Below are 21729 nucleotides of genomic sequence, written 5' to 3'. Positions count from 1 at the left end.
GAGACCACCAGGGCCCCGCTCCAGAAACTACAAGACAGTCACATGGGCCCCAGATGGGGAGGAGCCTAAAGAGGAAGAGGGGGTTCTTGGGCAGGAAGAGGAAGTGTTGAAACGGGAAGTAGAAGAACATCGGCGACTGCAGAGGCTGGAGAAGGCGGGGATTAAAGTTCTGCCCGCTGTGATTCGCTACGGCAGGTCAGCAGGCATGTGGCGTGTCGGCCTATGGCGTGTGGCCTAACCTGTGACACCACTGTGGTCGGCCTATGACGTGTGGTCTATGCTGTGACATCACTGTGGTCGGCCTATGGCGTGTGGTCTATGCTGTGACATCACTGTGGTCGGCCTAACTAGAACTATCTGTTACTGGAATGGAATGGATGGTCTTTAACTAGAACTATCTGTTACTGGAATGGATGGTCTTTAACTATAATAATAATAATAATAATATAATATCTGTTACTGGAATGGATGGTCTTTAACTAGAACTATCTGTTACTGGAATGGAATGGATGGTCTTTAACTAGAACTATCTGTTAGTGGAATGGAATGGATGGTCTTTAACTATAATAATAATAATAATAATATAATATCTGTTACTGGAATGGATGGTCTTTAACTAGAACTATCTGTTACTGGAATGGAATGGATGGTCTTTAACTAGAACTATCTGTTAGTGGAATGGAATGGATGGTCTTTAACTAGAACTATCTGTTACTGGAATGGATGGTCTTTAACTAGAACTATCTGTTACTGGAATGGAATGGATGGTCTTTAACTAGAACTATCTGTTACTGGAATGGAATGGATGGTCTTTAACTAGAACTATCTGTTACTGGAATGGATGGTCTTTAACTAGAACTATCTGTTACTGGAATGGAATGGATGGTCTTTAACTAGAACTATCTGTTAGTGGAATGGATGGTCTTTAACTAGAACTATCTGTTACTGGAATGGAATGGATGGTCTTTAACTAGAACTATCTGTTAGTGGAATGGATGGTCTTTAACTAGAACTATCTGTTACTGGAATGGATGGATGGTCTTTAACTAGAACTATCTGTTAATGGAATGGATGGTCTTTAACTAGAACTATCTGTTACTGGAATGGATGGATGGTCTTTAACTAGAACTATCTGTTACTGGAATGGAATGGATGGTCTTTAACTAGAACTATCTGTTAATGGAATGGATGGTCTTTAACTAGAACTATCTGTTACTGGAATGGAATGGATGGTCTTTAACTAGAACTATCTGTTACTGGAATGGAATGGATGGTCTTTAACTAGAACTATCTGTTACTGGAATGGATGGTCTTTAACTAGAACTATCTGTTACTGGAATGGAATGGATGGTCTTTAACTAGAACTATCTGTTACTGGAATGGAATGGATGGTCTTTAACTAGAACTATCTGTTACTGGAATGGATGGTCTTTAACTAGAACTATCTGTTACTGGAATGGATGGATCTTTAACTAGAACTATCTGTTACTGGAATGGAATGGATGGTCTTTAACTAGAACTATCTGTTACTGGAATGGAATGGATGGTCTTTAACTAGAACTATCTGTTACTGGAATGGATGGTCTTTAACTAGAACTATCTGTTACTGGAATGGATGGTCTTTAACTAGAACTATCTGTTACTGGAATGGATGGTCTTTAACTAGAACTATCTGTTACTGGAATGGAATGGATGGTCTTTAACTAGAACTATCTGTTACTGGAATGGAATGGAATGGATGGTCTTTAACTAGAACTATCTGTTACTGGAATGGATGGTCTTTAACTAGAACTATCTGTTACTGGAATGGATGATCTTTAACTATAACTATCTGTTACTGGAATAGAATGGATGGTCTTTAACTAGAACCAACTGTTACTGGAATGGAATGGATGGTCTTTAACTAGAACTATCTGTTACTGGAATGGATGGTCTTTAACTAGAACTATCTGTTAATGGAATGGATGGTCTTTAACTAGAACTATCTGTTAGTGGAATGGATGGTCTTTAACTAGAACTATCTGTTAGTGGAATGGATGGTCTTTAACTAGAACTATCTGTTAGTGGAATGGATGGTCTTTAACTAGAACTATCTGTTACTGGAATGGATGGTCTTTAACTAGAACTATCTGTTAGTGGAATGGATGGTCTTTAACTAGAACTATCTGTTAGTGGAATGGATGGTCTTTAACTAGAACTATCTGTTACTGGAATGGATGGTCTTTAACTAGAACTATCTGTTACTGTTACTGGAATGGATGGTCTTTAACTAGAACTATCTGTTACTGGAATGGATGGTCTTTAACTAGAACTATCTGTTAGTGGAATGGATGGTCTTTAACTAGAACTATCTGTTAGTGGAATGGATGGTCTTTAACTAGAACAATCTGTTACTGGAATGGATGGTCTTTAACTAGAACTATCTGTTAATGGAATGGATGGTCTTTAACTAGAACTATCTGTTACTGGAATGGATGGTCTTTAACTAGAACTATCTGTTACTGGAATGGAATGGATGGTCTTTAACTAGAACTATCTGTTAATGGAATGTATGGTCTTTAACTAGAACTATCTGTTACTGGAATGGATGGTCTTTAACTAGAACTATCTGTTAGTGGAATGGATGGTCTTTAACTAGAACTATCTGTTAGTGGAATGGATGGTCTTTAACTAGAACTATCTGTTACTGGAATGGAATGGATGGTCTTTAACTAGAACTATCTGTTAATGGAATGGATGGTCTTTAACTAGAACTATCTGTTACTGGAATGGATGGTCTTTAACTAGAACTATCTGTTACTGGAATGGATGGTCTTTAACTAGAACTATCTGTTACTGGAATGGAATGGATGGTCTTTAACTGAACTATCTGTTACTGGAATGGATGGTCTTTAACTAGAACTATATGTTACTGGAATGGAATGGATGGTCTTTAACTAGAACTATCTGTTACTGGAATGGATGGTCTTTATCTAGAACTATCTGTTACTGGAATGGATGGTCTTTAACTAGAACTATCTGTTACTGGAATGGATGGTCTTTAACTAGAACTATCTGTTACTGGAATGGATGGTCTTTAAATAGAACTATCTGTTACTGGAATGGATGGTCTTCAACTAGAACTATCTGTTACTGGAATGGATGGTCTTTAACTAGAACTATCTGTTACTGGAATGGAATGGATGGTCTTTAACTGAACTATCTGTTACTGGAATGGATGGTCTTTAACTAGAACTATATGTTACTGGAATGGAATGGATGGTCTTTAAATAGAACTATCTGTTACTGGAATGGATGGTCTTCAACTAGAACTATCTGTTACTGGAATGGATGGTCTTTAACTAGAACTATCTGTTACTGGAATGGAATGGATGGTCTTTAACTAGAACTATCTGTTACTGGAATGGATGGTCTTTAACTAGAACTATCTGTTACTGGAATGGATGGTCTTTAAATAGAACTATCTGTTACTGGAATGGATGGTCTTCAACTAGAACTATCTGTTACTGGAATGGATGGTCTTTAACTAGAACTATCTGTTACTGGAATGGAATGGATGGTCTTTAACTGAACTATCTGTTACTGGAATGGATGGTCTTTAACTAGAACTATATGTTACTGGAATGGAATGGATGGTCTTTAACTAGAACTATCTGTTACTGGAATGGATGGTCTTTATCTAGAACTATCTGTTACTGGAATGGATGGTCTTTAACTAGAACTATCTGTTACTGGAATGGATGGTCTTTAACTTGAACTAACTGTTACTGGAATGGATGGTCTTTAACTAGAACTATCTGTTACTGGAATGGATGGTCTTTAACTAGAACTATCTGTTAATGGAATGGATGGTCTTTAACTAGAACTATCTGTTACTGGAATGGAATGGATGGTCTTTAACTAGAACTATCTGTTAGTGGAATGGAATGGATGGTCTTTAACTAGAACTATCTGTTACTGGAATGGATGGTCTTTAACTTGAACTAACTGTTACTGGAATGGATGGTCTTTAACTAGAACTATCTGTTACTGGAATGGAATGGATGGTCTTTAACTAGAACTATCTGTTACTGGAATGGAATGGATGGTCTTTAACTGGAACTATCTGTTACTGGAATGAATGGTCTTTAACTAGAACTATATGTTACTGGAATGGAATGGATGGTCTTTAACTAGAACTATCTGTTACTGGAATGGAATGGATGGTCTTTAACTAGAACTATCTGTTACTGGAATGGAATGGATGGTCTTTAACTAGAACTATCTGTTACTGGAATGGATGGTCTTTAACTAGAACTATCTGTTACTGGGATGGAATGAATGGTCTTTAACTAGAACTATCTGTTACTGGAATGGAATGGATGGTCTTTAACTGGAACTATCTGTTACTGGAATGGAATGGATGGTCTTTAACTAGAACTATCTGTTACTGGAATGGATGGTCTTTAACTAGAACTATCTGTTACTGGAATGGATGGTCTTTAACTAGAACTATCTGTTAATGGAATGGATGGTCTTTAACTAGAACTATCTGTTACTGGAATGGAATGGATGGTCTTTAACTAGAACTATCTGTTACTGGAATGGAATGGATGGTCTTTAACTAGAACTATCTGTTACTGGAATGGAATGGATGGTCTTTAACTAGAACTATCTGTTAATGGAATGGATGGTCTTTAACTAGAACTATCTGTTACTGAATGGATGGTCTTTAACTAGAACTATCTGTTACTGGAATGGAATGGATGGTCTTTAACTAGAACTATCTGTTACTGGAATGGATGGTCTTTAACTAGAACTATCTGTTACTGTTACTGGAATGGATGGTCTTTAACTAGAACTATCTGTTACTGGAATGGATGGTCTTTAACTAGAACTATCTGTTACTGGAATGGATGGTCTTTAACTAGAACTATCTGTTACTGGAATGGATGGTCTTTAACTAGAACTATCTGTTACTGGAATGGAATGGATGGTCTTTAACTAGAACTATCTGTTACTGGAATGGATGGTCTTTAACTAGAACTATCTGTTACTGGAATGGAATGGATGGTCTTTAACTAGAACTATCTGTTACTGGAATGGATGGTCTTTAACTAGAACTATCTGTTACTGGAATGGATGGTCTTTAACTTTACTGGAATGGAATGGATGGTCTTTAACTAGAACTATCTGTTACTGGAATGGAATGGATGGTCTTTAACTAGAACTATCTGTTACTGGAATGGAATGGATGGTCTTTAACTAGAACTATCTGTTACTGGAATGGAATGGATGGTCTTTAACTAGAACTATCTGTTACTGGAATGGAATGGATGGTCTTTAACTAGAACTATCTGTTACTGGAATGGAATGGATGGTCTTTAACTAGAACTATCTGTTACTGGAATGGATGGTCTTTAACTAGAACTATCTGTTACTGGAATGGAATGGATGGTCTTTAACTAGAACTATCTGTTACTGGAATGGAATGGTCTTTAACTAGAACTATCTGTTACTGGAATGGATGGTCTTTAACTAGAACTATCTGTTACTGGAATGGAATGGTGGTCTTTAACTAGAACTATCTGTTACTGGAATGGAATGAACTATCTGATGGAATGGATGGTCTTTAACTAGAACTATCTGTTACTGGAATGGATGGTGGTCTTTAACTAGAACTATCTGTTACTGGAATGGAATGGATGGTCTTTAACTAGAACTATCTGTTACTGGAATGGAATGGAATGGATGGTCTTTAACTAGAACTATCTGTTACTGGAATGGATGGTCTTTAACTAGAACTATCTGTTACTGGAATGGATGATCTTTAACTATAACTATCTGTTACTGGAATAGAATGGATGGTCTTTAACTAGAACCAACTGTTACTGGAATGGAATGGATGGTCTTTAACTAGAACTATCTGTTACTGGAATGGATGGTCTTTAACTAGAACTATCTGTTAATGGAATGGATGGTCTTTAACTAGAACTATCTGTTAGTGGAATGGATGGTCTTTAACTAGAACTATCTGTTAGTGGAATGGATGGTCTTTAACTAGAACTATCTGTTAGTGGAATGGATGGTCTTTAACTAGAACTATCTGTTACTGGAATGGATGGTCTTTAACTAGAACTATCTGTTAGTGGAATGGATGGTCTTTAACTAGAACTATCTGTTAGTGGAATGGATGGTCTTTAACTAGAACTATCTGTTACTGGAATGGATGGTCTTTAACTAGAACTATCTGTTACTGTTACTGGAATGGATGGTCTTTAACTAGAACTATCTGTTACTGGAATGGATGGTCTTTAACTAGAACTATCTGTTAGTGGAATGGATGGTCTTTAACTAGAACTATCTGTTAGTGGAATGGATGGTCTTTAACTAGAACAATCTGTTACTGGAATGGATGGTCTTTAACTAGAACTATCTGTTAATGGAATGGATGGTCTTTAACTAGAACTATCTGTTACTGGAATGGATGGTCTTTAACTAGAACTATCTGTTACTGGAATGGAATGGATGGTCTTTAACTAGAACTATCTGTTAATGGAATGTATGGTCTTTAACTAGAACTATCTGTTACTGGAATGGATGGTCTTTAACTAGAACTATCTGTTAGTGGAATGGATGGTCTTTAACTAGAACTATCTGTTAGTGGAATGGATGGTCTTTAACTAGAACTATCTGTTACTGGAATGGAATGGATGGTCTTTAACTAGAACTATCTGTTAATGGAATGGATGGTCTTTAACTAGAACTATCTGTTACTGGAATGGATGGTCTTTAACTAGAACTATCTGTTACTGGAATGGATGGTCTTTAACTAGAACTATCTGTTACTGGAATGGAATGGATGGTCTTTAACTGGAACTATCTGTTACTGGAATGGATGGTCTTTAACTAGAACTATATGTTACTGGAATGGAATGGATGGTCTTTAACTAGAACTATCTGTTACTGGAATGGATGGTCTTTATCTAGAACTATCTGTTACTGGAATGGATGGTCTTTAACTAGAACTATCTGTTACTGGAATGGATGGTCTTTAACTAGAACTATCTGTTACTGGAATGGATGGTCTTTAAATAGAACTATCTGTTACTGGAATGGATGGTCTTCAACTAGAACTATCTGTTACTGGAATGGATGGTCTTTAACTAGAACTATCTGTTACTGGAATGGAATGGATGGTCTTTAACTGGAACTATCTGTTACTGGAATGGATGGTCTTTAACTAGAACTATATGTTACTGGAATGGAATGGATGGTCTTTAAATAGAACTATCTGTTACTGGAATGGATGGTCTTCAACTAGAACTATCTGTTACTGGAATGGATGGTCTTTAACTAGAACTATCTGTTACTGGAATGGAATGGATGGTCTTTAACTAGAACTATCTGTTACTGGAATGGATGGTCTTTAACTAGAACTATCTGTTACTGGAATGGATGGTCTTTAAATAGAACTATCTGTTACTGGAATGGATGGTCTTCAACTAGAACTATCTGTTACTGGAATGGATGGTCTTTAACTAGAACTATCTGTTACTGGAATGGAATGGATGGTCTTTAACTGGAACTATCTGTTACTGGAATGGATGGGCTTTAACTAGAACTATATGTTACTGGAATGGAATGGATGGTCTTTAACTAGAACTATCTGTTACTGGAATGGATGGTCTTTAACTAGAACTATCTGTTACTGTTACTGGAATGGATGGTCTTTAACTAGAACTATCTGTTACTGGAATGGATGGTCTTTAACTAGAACTATCTGTTAGTGGAATGGATGGTCTTTAACTAGAACTATCTGTTAGTGGAATGGATGGTCTTTAACTAGAACAATCTGTTACTGGAATGGATGGTCTTTAACTAGAACTATCTGTTAATGGAATGGATGGTCTTTAACTAGAACTATCTGTTACTGGAATGGATGGTCTTTAACTAGAACTATCTGTTACTGGAATGGAATGGATGGTCTTTAACTAGAACTATCTGTTAATGGAATGTATGGTCTTTAACTAGAACTATCTGTTACTGGAATGGATGGTCTTTAACTAGAACTATCTGTTAGTGGAATGGATGGTCTTTAACTAGAACTATCTGTTAGTGGAATGGATGGTCTTTAACTAGAACTATCTGTTACTGGAATGGAATGGATGGTCTTTAACTAGAACTATCTGTTAATGGAATGGATGGTCTTTAACTAGAACTATCTGTTACTGGAATGGATGGTCTTTAACTAGAACTATCTGTTACTGGAATGGATGGTCTTTAACTAGAACTATCTGTTACTGGAATGGAATGGATGGTCTTTAACTGGAACTATCTGTTACTGGAATGGATGGTCTTTAACTAGAACTATATGTTACTGGAATGGAATGGATGGTCTTTAACTAGAACTATCTGTTACTGGAATGGATGGTCTTTATCTAGAACTATCTGTTACTGGAATGGATGGTCTTTAACTAGAACTATCTGTTACTGGAATGGATGGTCTTTAACTAGAACTATCTGTTACTGGAATGGATGGTCTTTAAATAGAACTATCTGTTACTGGAATGGATGGTCTTCAACTAGAACTATCTGTTACTGGAATGGATGGTCTTTAACTAGAACTATCTGTTACTGGAATGGAATGGATGGTCTTTAACTGGAACTATCTGTTACTGGAATGGATGGTCTTTAACTAGAACTATATGTTACTGGAATGGAATGGATGGTCTTTAAATAGAACTATCTGTTACTGGAATGGATGGTCTTCAACTAGAACTATCTGTTACTGGAATGGATGGTCTTTAACTAGAACTATCTGTTACTGGAATGGAATGGATGGTCTTTAACTAGAACTATCTGTTACTGGAATGGATGGTCTTTAACTAGAACTATCTGTTACTGGAATGGATGGTCTTTAAATAGAACTATCTGTTACTGGAATGGATGGTCTTCAACTAGAACTATCTGTTACTGGAATGGATGGTCTTTAACTAGAACTATCTGTTACTGGAATGGAATGGATGGTCTTTAACTGGAACTATCTGTTACTGGAATGGATGGTCTTTAACTAGAACTATATGTTACTGGAATGGAATGGATGGTCTTTAACTAGAACTATCTGTTACTGGAATGGATGGTCTTTATCTAGAACTATCTGTTACTGGAATGGATGGTCTTTAACTAGAACTATCTGTTACTGGAATGGATGGTCTTTAACTTGAACTAACTGTTACTGGAATGGATGGTCTTTAACTAGAACTATCTGTTACTGGAATGGATGGTCTTTAACTAGAACTATCTGTTAATGGAATGGATGGTCTTTAACTAGAACTATCTGTTACTGGAATGGAATGGATGGTCTTTAACTAGAACTATCTGTTACTGGAATGGAATGGATGGTCGTTAACTAGAACTATCTGTTACTGGAATGGATGGTCTTTAACTTGAACTAACTGTTACTGGAATGGATGGTCTTTAACTAGAACTATCTGTTACTGGAATGGAATGGATGGTCTTTAACTAGAACTATCTGTTACTGGAATGGAATGGATGGTCTTTAACTGGAACTATCTGTTACTGGAATGAATGGTCTTTAACTAGAACTATATGTTACTGGAATGGAATGGATGGTCTTTAACTAGAACTATCTGTTACTGGAATGGAATGGATGGTCTTTAACTAGAACTATCTGTTACTGGAATGGAATGGATGGTCTTTAACTAGAACTATCTGTTACTGGAATGGATGGTCTTTAACTAGAACTATCTGTTACTGGGATGGAATGAATGGTCTTTAACTAGAACTATCTGTTACTGGAATGGAATGGATGGTCTTTAACTGGAACTATCTGTTACTGGAATGGAATGGATGGTCTTTAACTAGAACTATCTGTTACTGGAATGGATGGTCTTTAACTAGAACTATCTGTTACTGGAATGGATGGTCTTTAACTAGAACTATCTGTTAATGGAATGGATGGTCTTTAACTAGAACTATCTGTTAGTGGAATGGAATGGATGGTCTTTAACTAGAACTATCTGTTACTGGAATGGAATGGATGGTCTTTAACTAGAACTATCTGTTACTGGAATGGAATGGATGGTCTTTAACTAGAACTATCTGTTAATGGAATGGATGGTCTTTAACTAGAACTATCTGTTACTGGAATGGATGGTCTTTAACTAGAACTATCTGTTACTGGAATGGAATGGATGGTCTTTAACTAGAACTATCTGTTACTGGAATGGATGGTCTTTAACTAGAACTATCTGTTACTGTTACTGGAATGGATGGTCTTTAACTAGAACTATCTGTTACTGGAATGGATGGTCTTTAACTAGAACTATCTGTTACTGGAATGGATGGTCTTTAACTAGAACTATCTGTTACTGGAATGGATGGTCTTTAACTAGAACTATCTGTTACTGGAATGGAATGGATGGTCTTTAACTAGAACTATCTGTTAATGGAATGTATGGTCTTTAACTAGAACTATCTGTTACTGGAATGGAATGGATGGTCTTTAACTAGAACTATCTGTTAATGGAATGGATGGTCTTTAACTAGAACTATCTGTTACTGGAATGGATGGATGGTCTTTAACTAGAACTATCTGTTACTGGAATGGAATGGATGGTCTTTAACTAGAACTATCTGTTACTGGAATGGATGGTCTTTAACTAGAACTATCTGTTACTGGAATGGAATGGATGGTCTTTAACTAGAACTATCTGTTACTGGAATGGAATGGATGGTCTTTAACTAGAACTATCTGTTACTGGAATGGATGGTCTTTAACTAGAACTATCTGTTACTGGAATGGAATGGATGGTCTTTAACTAGAACTATCTGTTACTGGAATGGAATGGATGGTCTTTAACTAGAACTATCTGTTAGTGGAATGGATGGTCTTTAACTAGAACTATCTGTTACTGGAATGGAATGGATGGTCTTTAACTAGAACTATCTGTTACTGGAATGGATGGTCTTTAACTAGAACTATCTGTTACTGGAATGGAATGGATGGTCTTTAACTAGAACTATCTGTTACTGGAATGGATGGTCTTTAACTAGAACTATCTGTTACTGGAATGGAATGGATGGTCTTTAACTAGAACTATCTGTTACTGGAATGGAATGGAATGGATGGTCTTTAACTAGAACTATCTGTTACTGGAATGGATGGTCTTTAACTAGAACTATCTGTTACTGGAATGGATGATCTTTAACTATAACTATCTGTTACTGGAATAGAATGGATGGTCTTTAACTAGAACCAACTGTTACTGGAATGGAATGGATGGTCTTTAACTAGAACTATCTGTTACTGGAATGGATGGTCTTTAATGTTAATGGAATGGATGGTCTTTAACTAGAACTATCTGTTAGTGGAATGGATGGTCTTTAACTAGAACTATCTGTTAGTGGAATGGATGGTCTTTAACTAGAACTATCTGTTAGTGGAATGGATGGTCTTTAACTAGAACTATCTGTTACTGGAATGGATGGTCTTTAACTAGAACTATCTGTTAGTGGAATGGATGGTCTTTAACTAGAACTATCTGTTACTGGAATGGATGGTCTTTAACTAGAACTATCTGTTACTGGAATGGATGGTCTTTAACTAGAACTATCTGTTACTGGAATGGAATGGATGGTCTTTAACTAGAACTATCTGTTACTGGAATGGATGGTCTTTAACTAGAACTATCTGTTACTGGAATGGATGGTCTTTAACTAGAACTATCTGTTAATGGAATGGATGGTCTTTAACTAGAACTATCTGTTACTGGAATGGAATGGATGGTCTTTAACTAGAACTATCTGTTACTGGAATGGAATGGATGGTCTTTAACTAGAACTATCTGTTAATGGATGGTCTTTAACTAGAACTATCTGTTACTGGAATGGATGGTCTTTAACTAGAACTATCTGTTACTGGAATGGAATGGATGGTCTTTAACTAGAACTATCTGTTACTGGAATGGAATGGATGGTCTTTAACTAGAACTATCTGTTACTGGAATGGATGGTCTTTAACTAGAACTATCTGTTACTGGAATGGAATGGTTATGGAATCTTTAACTAGAACTATCTGTTAGTGGAATGGAATGGTCTTTTAACTAGAACTATCTGTTACTGGAATGGATGGTCTTTAACTAGAACTATCTGTTACTGGAATGGAATGGATGGTCTTTAACTAGAACTATCTGTTAATGGAATGGATGGTCTTTAACTAGAACTATCTGTTACTGGAATGGATGGTCTTTAACTAGAACTATCTGTTACTGGAATGGAATGGATGGTCTTTAACTAGAACTATCTGTTACTGGAATGGATGGTCTTTAACTAGAACTATCTGTTACTGGAATGGAATGGTCTTTAACTAGAACTATCTGTTACTGGAATGGATGGTCTTTAACTAGAACTATCTGTTACTGGAATGGATGGTCTTTAACTGGAATGGATGGTCTTTAACTAGAACTATCTGTTACTGGAATGGATGGTCTTTTAACTAGAACTATCTGTTACTGGAATGGATGGTCTTTAACTAGAACTATCTGTTACTGGAATGGAATGGATGGTCTTTAACTAGAACTATCTGTTAATGGAATGGTGGTCTTTAACTAGAACTATCTGTTACTGGAATGGATGGATGGTCTTTAACTAGAACTATCTGTTACTGGAATGGAATGGATGGTCTTTAACTAGAACTATCTGTTACTGGAATGGATGGTCTTTAACTAGAACTATCTGTTACTGGAATGGAATGGATGGTCTTTAACTAGAACTATCTGTTACTGGAATGGAATGGATGGTCTTTAACTAGAACTATCTGTTACTGGAATGGATGGTCTTTAACTAGAACTATCTGTTACTGGAATGGAATGGATGGTCTTTAACTAGAACTATCTGTTACTGGAATGGAATGGATGGTCTTTAACTAGAACTATCTGTTACTGGAATGGATGGTCTTTAACTAGAACTATCTGTTACTGGAATGGAATGGATGGTCTTTAACTAGAACTATCTGTTACTGGAATGGAATGGTCTTTAACTAGAACTATCTGTTACTGGAATGGAATGGATGGTCTTTAACTAGAACTATCTGTTACTGGAATGGATGGTCTTTAACTAGAACTATCTGTTACTGGAATGGAATGGATGGTCTTTAACTAGAACTATCTGTTAATGGAATGGAATGGATGGTCTTTAACTAGAACTATCTGTTACTGGAATGGATGGTCTTTAACTAGAACTATCTGTTACTGGAATGGATGATCTTTAACTAGAACTATCTGTTACTGGAATGAATGGATGGTCTTTAACTAGAACTATCTGTTACTGGAATGGAATGGATGGTCTTTAACTAGAACTATCTGTTACTGGAATGGATGGTCTTTAACTGAACTATCTGTTAATGGAATGGATGGTCTTTAACTAGAACTATCTGTTAGTGGAATGGATGGTCTTTAACTGAACTATCTGTTAGTGGAATGGATGGTCTTTAACTAGAACTATCTGTTACTGGAATGGATGGTCTTTATGAACTATCTGTTACTGGAATGGATGGTCTTTAACTAGAACTATCTGTTACTGGAATGGATGGTCTTTAACTAGAACTATCTGTTAGTGGAATGGATGGTCTTTAACTAGAACTATCTGTTACTGGAATGGATGGTCTTTAACTAGAACTATCTGTTACTGTTACTGGAATGGATGGTCTTTAACTAGAACTATCTGTTACTGGAATGGATGGTCTTTAACTGAACTATCTGTTAGTGGAATGGATGGTCTTTAACTAGAACTATCTGTTAGTGGAATGGATGGTCTTTAACTAGAACAATCTGTTACTGGAATGGATGGTCTTTAACTAGAACTATCTGTTAATGGAATGGATGGTCTTTAACTAGAACTATCTGTTACTGGAATGGATGGTCTTTAACTAGAACTATCTGTTACTGGAATGGAATGGATGGTCTTTAACTAGAACTATCTGTTAATGGAATGTATGGTCTTTAACTAGAACTATCTGTTACTGGAATGGATGGTCTTTAACTAGAACTATCTGTTAGTGGAATGGATGGTCTTTAACTAGAACTATCTGTTAGTGGAATGGATGGTCTTTAACTAGAACTATCTGTTACTGGAATGGAATGGATGGTCTTTAACTAGAACTATCTGTTAATGGAATGGATGGTCTTTAACTAGAACTATCTGTTACTGGAATGGATGGTCTTTAACTAGAACTATCTGTTACTGGAATGGATGGTCTTTAACTAGAACTATCTGTTACTGGAATGGAATGGATGGTCTTTAACTGGAACTATCTGTTACTGGAATGGATGGTCTTTAACTAGAACTATATGTTACTGGAATGGAATGGATGGTCTTTAACTAGAACTATCTGTTACTGGAATGGATGGTCTTTATCTAGAACTATCTGTTACTGGAATGGATGGTCTTTAACTAGAACTATCTGTTACTGGAATGGATGGTCTTTAACTAGAACTATCTGTTACTGGAATGGATGGTCTTTAAATAGAACTATCTGTTACTGGAATGGATGGTCTTCAACTAGAACTATCTGTTACTGGAATGGATGGTCTTTAACTAGAACTATCTGTTACTGGAATGGAATGGATGGTCTTTAACTGGAACTATCTGTTACTGGAATGGATGGTCTTTAACTAGAACTATATGTTACTGGAATGGAATGGATGGTCTTTAAATAGAACTATCTGTTACTGGAATGGATGGTCTTCAACTAGAACTATCTGTTACTGGAATGGATGGTCTTTAACTAGAACTATCTGTTACTGGAATGGAATGGATGGTCTTTAACTAGAACTATCTGTTACTGGAATGGATGGTCTTTAACTAGAACTATCTGTTACTGGAATGGATGGTCTTTAAATAGAACTATCTGTTACTGGAATGGATGGTCTTCAACTAGAACTATCTGTTACTGGAATGGATGGTCTTTAACTAGAACTATCTGTTACTGGAATGGAATGGATGGTCTTTAACTGGAACTATCTGTTACTGGAATGGATGGTCTTTAACTAGAACTATATGTTACTGGAATGGAATGGATGGTCTTTAACTAGAACTATCTGTTACTGGAATGGATGGTCTTTAACTAGAACTATCTGTTACTGGAATGGATGGTCTTTAACTAGAACTATCTGTTACTGGAATGGATGGTCTTTAACTAGAACTATCTGTTACTGGAATGGATGGTCTTTAAATAGAACTATCTGTTACTGGAATGGATGGTCTTTAACTAGAACTATCTGTTACTGGAATGGATGGTCTTTAACTAGAACTATCTGTTACTGGAATGGATGGTCTTTAACTGAACTAACTGTTACTGGAATGGATGGTCTTTAACTAGAACTATCTGTTACTGGAATGGATGGTCTTTAACTAGAACTATCTGTTACTGGAATGGATGGTCTTTAACTAGAACTATCTGTTACTGGAATGGAATGGATGGTCTTTAACTAGAACTATCTGTTAATGGAATGGATGGTCTTTAACTAGAACTATCTGTTACTGGAATGGATGGTCTTTAACTTGAACTGTTACTGAATGGTGGTCTTTAACTAGAACTATCTGTTACTGGAATGGAATGGATGGTCTTTAACTGGAACTATCTGTTAATGGAATGGATGGTCTTTAACTAGAACTATCTGTTACTGGAATGGAATGGATGGTCTTTAACTAGAACTATCTGTTACTGGAATGGAATGGATGGTCTTTAACTGGAACTATCTGTTACTGGAATGGATGGTCTTTAACTAGAACTATCTGTTACTGGAATGGAATGGATGGTCTTTAACTGAACTATCTGTTACTGGAATGGAATGGATGGTCTTTAACTAGAACTATCTGTTACTGGAATGGAATGGATGGTCTTTAACTAGAACTATCTGTTACTGGAATGGATGGTCTTTAACTAGAACTATCTGTTACTGGGATGGAATGAATGGTCTTTAACTAGAACTATCTGTTACTGGAATGGAATGGATGGTCTTTAACTAGAACTATCTGTTACTGGAATGGAATGGATGGTCTTTAACTAGAACTATCTGTTACTGGAATGGATGGTCTTTAACTAGAACTATCTGTTACTGGAATGGATGGTCTTTAACTAGAACTATCTGTTAATGGAATGGATGGTCTTTAACTAGAACTATCTGTTAGTGGAATGGAATGGATGGTCTTTAACTAGAACTATCTGTTACTGGAATGGAATGGATGGTCTTTAACTAGAACTATCTGTTACTGGAATGGAATGGATGGTCTTTAACTAGAACTATCTGTTAATGGAATGGATGGTCTTTAACTAGAACTATCTGTTACTGGAATGGATGGTCTTTAACTAGAACTATCTGTTACTGGAATGGAATGGATGGTCTTTAACTAGAACTATCTGTTACTGGAATGGATGGTCTTTAACTAGAACTATCTGTTACTGTTACTGGAATGGATGGTCTTTAACTAGAACTATCTGTTACTGGAATGGATGGTCTTTAACTAGAACTATCTGTTACTGGAATGGATGGTCTTTAACTAGAACTATCTGTTACTGGAATGGAATGGATGGTCTTTAACTAGAACTATCTGTTAATGGAATGGATGGTCTTTAACTAGAACTATCTGTTACTGGAATGGATGGTCTTTAACTAGAACTATCTGTTACTGGAATGGAATGGATGGTCTTTAACTAGAACTATCTGTTACTGGAATGGATGGTCTTTAACTAGAACTATCTGTTACTGGGATGGAATGAATGGTCTTTAACTAGAACTATCTGTTACTGGAATGGAATGGATGGTCTTTAACTGGAACTATCTGTTACTGGAATGGAATGGATGGTCTTTAACTAGAACTATCTGTTACTGGAATGGATGGTCTTTAACTAGAACTATCTGTTACTGGAATGGATGGTCTTTAACTAGAACTATCTGTTAATGGAATGGATGGTCTTTAACTAGAACTATCTGTTAGTGGAATGGAATGGATGGTCTTTAACTAGAACTATCTGTTACTGGAATGGAATGGATGGTCTTTAACTAGAACTATCTGTTACTGGAATGGAATGGATGGTCTTTAACTAGAACTATCTGTTAATGGAATGGATGGTCTTTAACTAGAACTATCTGTTACTGGAATGGATGGTCTTTAACTAGAACTATCTGTTACTGGAATGGAATGGATGGTCTTTAACTAGAACTATCTGTTACTGGAATGGATGGTCTTTAACTAGAACTATCTGTTACTGTTACTGGAATGGATGGTCTTTAACTAGAATCTGTTACTGGAATGGATGGTAACTGAACTATCTGTTAGTGGAATGGATGGTCTTTAACTAGAACTATCTGTTACTGGAATGGATGGTCTTTAACTAGAACTATCTGTTACTGGAATGGATGGTCTTTAACTAGAACTGTTAATGGAATGGATGGTCTTTAACTAGAACTATCTGTTACTGGAATGGATGGTCTTTAACTAGAACTATCTGTTACTGGAATGGAATGGATGGTCTTTAACTAGAACTATCTGTTAGTGGAATGGATGGTCTTTAACTAGAACTATCTGTTAGTGGAATGGATGGTCTTTAACTAGAACTATCTGTTACTGGAATGGAATGGATGGTCTTTAACTAGAACTATCTGTTACTGGAATGGATGGTCTTTAACTAGAACTATCTGTTACTGGAATGGAATGGATGGTCTTTAACTGGAACTATCTGTTACTGGAATGGATGGTCTTTAACTAGAACTATATGTTACTGGAATGGAATGGATGGTCTTTAACTAGAACTATCTGTTACTGGAATGGATGGTCTTTAACTAGAACTATCTGTTACTGGAATGGATGGTCTTTAACTAGAACTATCTGTTACTGGAATGGATGGTCTTTAACTAGAACTATCTGTTACTGGAATCGATGGTCTTTAAATAGAACTATCTGTTACTGGAATGGATGGTCTTCAACTAGAACTATCTGTTACTGGAATGGATGGTCTTTAACTAGAACTATCTGTTACTGGAATGGATGGTCTTTAACTTGAACTAACTGTTACTGGAATGGATGGTCTTTAACTAGAACTATCTGTTACTGGAATGGATGGTCTTTAACTAGAACTATCTGTTACTGGAATGGAATGGATGGTCTTTAACTAGAACTATCTGTTACTGGAATGGAATGGATGGTCGTTAACTAGAACTATCTGTTACTGGAATGGATGGTCTTTAATGGATGGTCTTTAACTAGAACTATCTGTTACTGGAATGGAATGGATGGTCTTTAACTGGAACTATCTGTTAATGGAATGGATGGTCTTTAACTAGAACTATCTGTTACTGGAATGGAATGGATGGTCTTTAACTAGAACTATCTGTTACTGGAATGGAATGGATGGTCTTTAACTGGAACTATCTGTTACTGGAATGAATGGTCTTTAACTAGAACTATATGTTACTGGAATGGAATGGATGGTCTTTAACTAGAACTATCTGTTACTGGAATGGAATGGATGGTCTTTAACTAGAACTATCTGTTACTGGAATGGAATGGATGGTCTTTAACTAGAACTATCTGTTACTGGAATGGATGGTCTTTAACTAGAACTATCTGTTACTGGATGGAATGAATGGTCTTTAACTAGAACTATCTGTTACTGGAATGGAATGGATGGTCTTTAACTGGAACTATCTGTTACTGGAATGGAATGGATGGTCTTTAACTAGAACTATCTGTTACTGGAATGGATGGTCTTTAACTAGAACTATCTGTTACTGGAATGGATGGTCTTTAACTAGAACTATCTGTTAATGGAATGGATGGTCTTTAACTAGAACTATCTGTTAGTGGAATGGAATGGATGGTCTTTAACTAGAACTATCTGTTACTGGAATGGAATGGATGGTCTTTAACTAGAACTATCTGTTACTGGAATGGAATGGATGGTCTTTAACTAGAACTATCTGTTAATGGAATGGATGGTCTTTAACTAGAACTATCTGTTACTGGAATGGATGGTCTTTAACTAGAACTATCTGTTACTGGAATGGAATGGATGGTCTTTAACTAGAACTATCTGTTACTGGAATGGATGGTCTTTAACTAGAACTATCTGTTACTGTTACTGGAATGGATGGTCTTTAACTAGAACTATCTGTTACTGGAATGGATGGTCTTTAACTAGAACTATCTGTTAGTGGAATGGATGGTCTTTAACTGGTTAGTGGAATGGATGGTCTTTAACTAGAACTATCTGTTAGTGGAATGGATGGTCTTTAACTAGAACTATCTGTTACTGGAATGGATGGTCTTTAACTAGAACTATCTGTTAATGGAATGGATGGTCTTTAACTAGAACTATCTGTTACTGGAATGGATGGTCTTTAACTAGAACTATCTGTTACTGGAATGGAATGGATGGTCTTTAACTAGAACTATCTGTTAATGGAATGTATGGTCTTTAACTAGAACTATCTGTTACTGGAATGGATGGTCTTTAACTAGAACTATATGTTACTGGAATGGAATGGATGGTCTTTAACTAGAACTATCTGTTACTGGAATGGATGGTCTTTAACTAGAACTATCTGTTACTGGAATGGATGGTCTTTAACTAGAACTATCTGTTACTGGAATGGATGGTCTTTAACTAGAACTATCTGTTACTGGAATCGATGGTCTTTAAATAGAACTATCTGTTACTGGAATGGATGGTCTTCAACTAGAACTATCTGTTACTGGAATGGATGGTCTTTAACTAGAACTATCTGTTACTGGAATGGATGGTCTTTAACTTGAACTAACTGTTACTGGAATGGATGGTCTTTAACTAGAACTATCTGTTACTGGAATGGATGGTCTTTAACTAGAACTATCTGTTACTGGAATGGAATGGATGGTCTTTAACTAGAACTATCTGTTACTGGAATGGAATGGATGGTCTTTAACTAGAACTATCTGTTACTGGAATGGATGGTCTTTAACTTGAACTAACTGTTACTGGAATGGATGGTCTTTAACTAGAACTATCTGTTACTGGAATGGAATGGATGGTCTTTAACTGGAACTATCTGTTAATGGAATGGATGGTCTTTAACTAGAACTATCTGTTACTGGAATGGAATGGATGGTCTTTAACTAGAACTATCTGTTACTGGAATGGAATGGATGGTCTTTAACTGGAACTATCTGTTACTGGAATGAATGGTCTTTAACTAGAACTATATGTTACTGGAATGGAATGGATGGTCTTTAACTAGAACTATCTGTTACTGGAATGGAATGGATGGTCTTTAACTAGAACTATCTGTTACTGGAATGGAATGGATGGTCTTTAACTAGAACTATCTGTTACTGGAATGGATGGTCTTTAACTAGAACTATCTGTTACTGGATGGAATGGATGGTCTTTAACTAGAACTATCTGTTACTGGAATGGAATGGATGGTCTTTAACTGAACTATCTGTTACTGGAATGGAATGGATGGTCTTTAACTAGAACTATCTGTTACTGGAATGGATGGTCTTTAACTAGAACTATCTGTTACTGGAATGGATGGTCTTTAACTAGAACTATCTGTTAATGGAATGGATGGTCTTTAACTAGAACTATCTGTTAGTGGAATGGAATGGATGGTCTTTAACTAGAACTATCTGTTACTGGAATGGAATGGTGGTCTTTAACTAGAACTATCTGTTACTGGAATGGAATGGATGGTCTTTAACTAGAACTATCTGTTAATGGAATGGATGGTCTTTAACTAGAACTATCTGTTACTGGAATGGATGGTCTTTAACTAGAACTATCTGTTACTGGAATGGAATGGATGGTCTTTAACTAGAACTATCTGTTACTGGAATGGATGGTCTTTAACTAGAACTATCTGTTACTGGAATGGAATGGATGGTCTTTAACTAGAACTATCTGTTACTGGAATGGATGGTCTTTAACTAGAACTATCTGTTACTGGAATGGATGGTCTTTAACTAGAACTATCTGTTAGTGGAATGGATGGTCTTTAACTAGAACTATCTGTTACTGGAATGGATGGTCTTTAACTAGAACTATCTGTTAATGGAATGGATGGTCTTTAACTAGAACTATCTGTTACTGGAATGGATGGTCTTTAACTAGAACTATCTGTTACTGGAATGGAATGGATGGTCTTTAACTAGAACTATCTGTTAATGGAATGTATGGTCTTTAACTAGAACTATCTGTTACTGGAATGAATGGTCTTTAACTAGAACTATCTGTTAGTGGAATGGATGGTCTTTAACTAGAACTATCTGTTAGTGGAATGGATGGTCTTTAACTAGAACTATCTGTTACTGGAATGGAATGGATGGTCTTTAACTAGAACTATCTGTTAATGGAATGGATGGTCTTTAACTAGAACTATCTGTTACTGGAATGGATGGTCTTTAACTAGAACTATCTGTTACTGGAATGGATGGTCTTTAACTAGAACTATCTGTTACTGGAATGGAATGGATGGTCTTTAACTGGAACTATCTGTTACTGGAATGGATGGTCTTTAACTAGAACTATATGTTACTGGAATGGAATGGATGGTCTTTAACTAGAACTATCTGTTACTGGAATGGATGGTCTTTAACTAGAACTATCTGTTACTGGAATGGATGGTCTTTAACTAGAACTATCTGTTACTGGAATGGATGGTCTTTAACTAGAACTATCTGTTACTG

At 36.3% G+C, this 21729-nt stretch overlaps 1 protein-coding gene across 1 annotated transcript in view; it reads left to right on the top strand.

Annotated features, from left to right (window-relative positions):
- The window catches only part of LOC124021167, an 86784-nt gene that overhangs the window by 34904 nt on the left and 30151 nt on the right, over positions 1-21729 (top strand). Inside the window, exon 10 of the mRNA XM_046336515.1 lies at positions 1-195. This exon is cut by the window's left edge and continues 57 nt beyond it. Within this exon, the coding sequence (XP_046192471.1) occupies positions 1-195 (195 nt within the window). The remainder of the gene's footprint in view (positions 196-21729) is intronic.

This window comes from Oncorhynchus gorbuscha, unplaced genomic scaffold, assembly GCF_021184085.1.
Source record: "Oncorhynchus gorbuscha isolate QuinsamMale2020 ecotype Even-year unplaced genomic scaffold, OgorEven_v1.0 Un_scaffold_1072, whole genome shotgun sequence".
In the NCBI taxonomy this organism is placed as follows: domain Eukaryota; kingdom Metazoa; phylum Chordata; class Actinopteri; order Salmoniformes; family Salmonidae; genus Oncorhynchus; species Oncorhynchus gorbuscha.
Note: the sequence above shows the minus strand (reverse complement) of the source record. Positions and strands in the feature narration are given on the sequence as shown.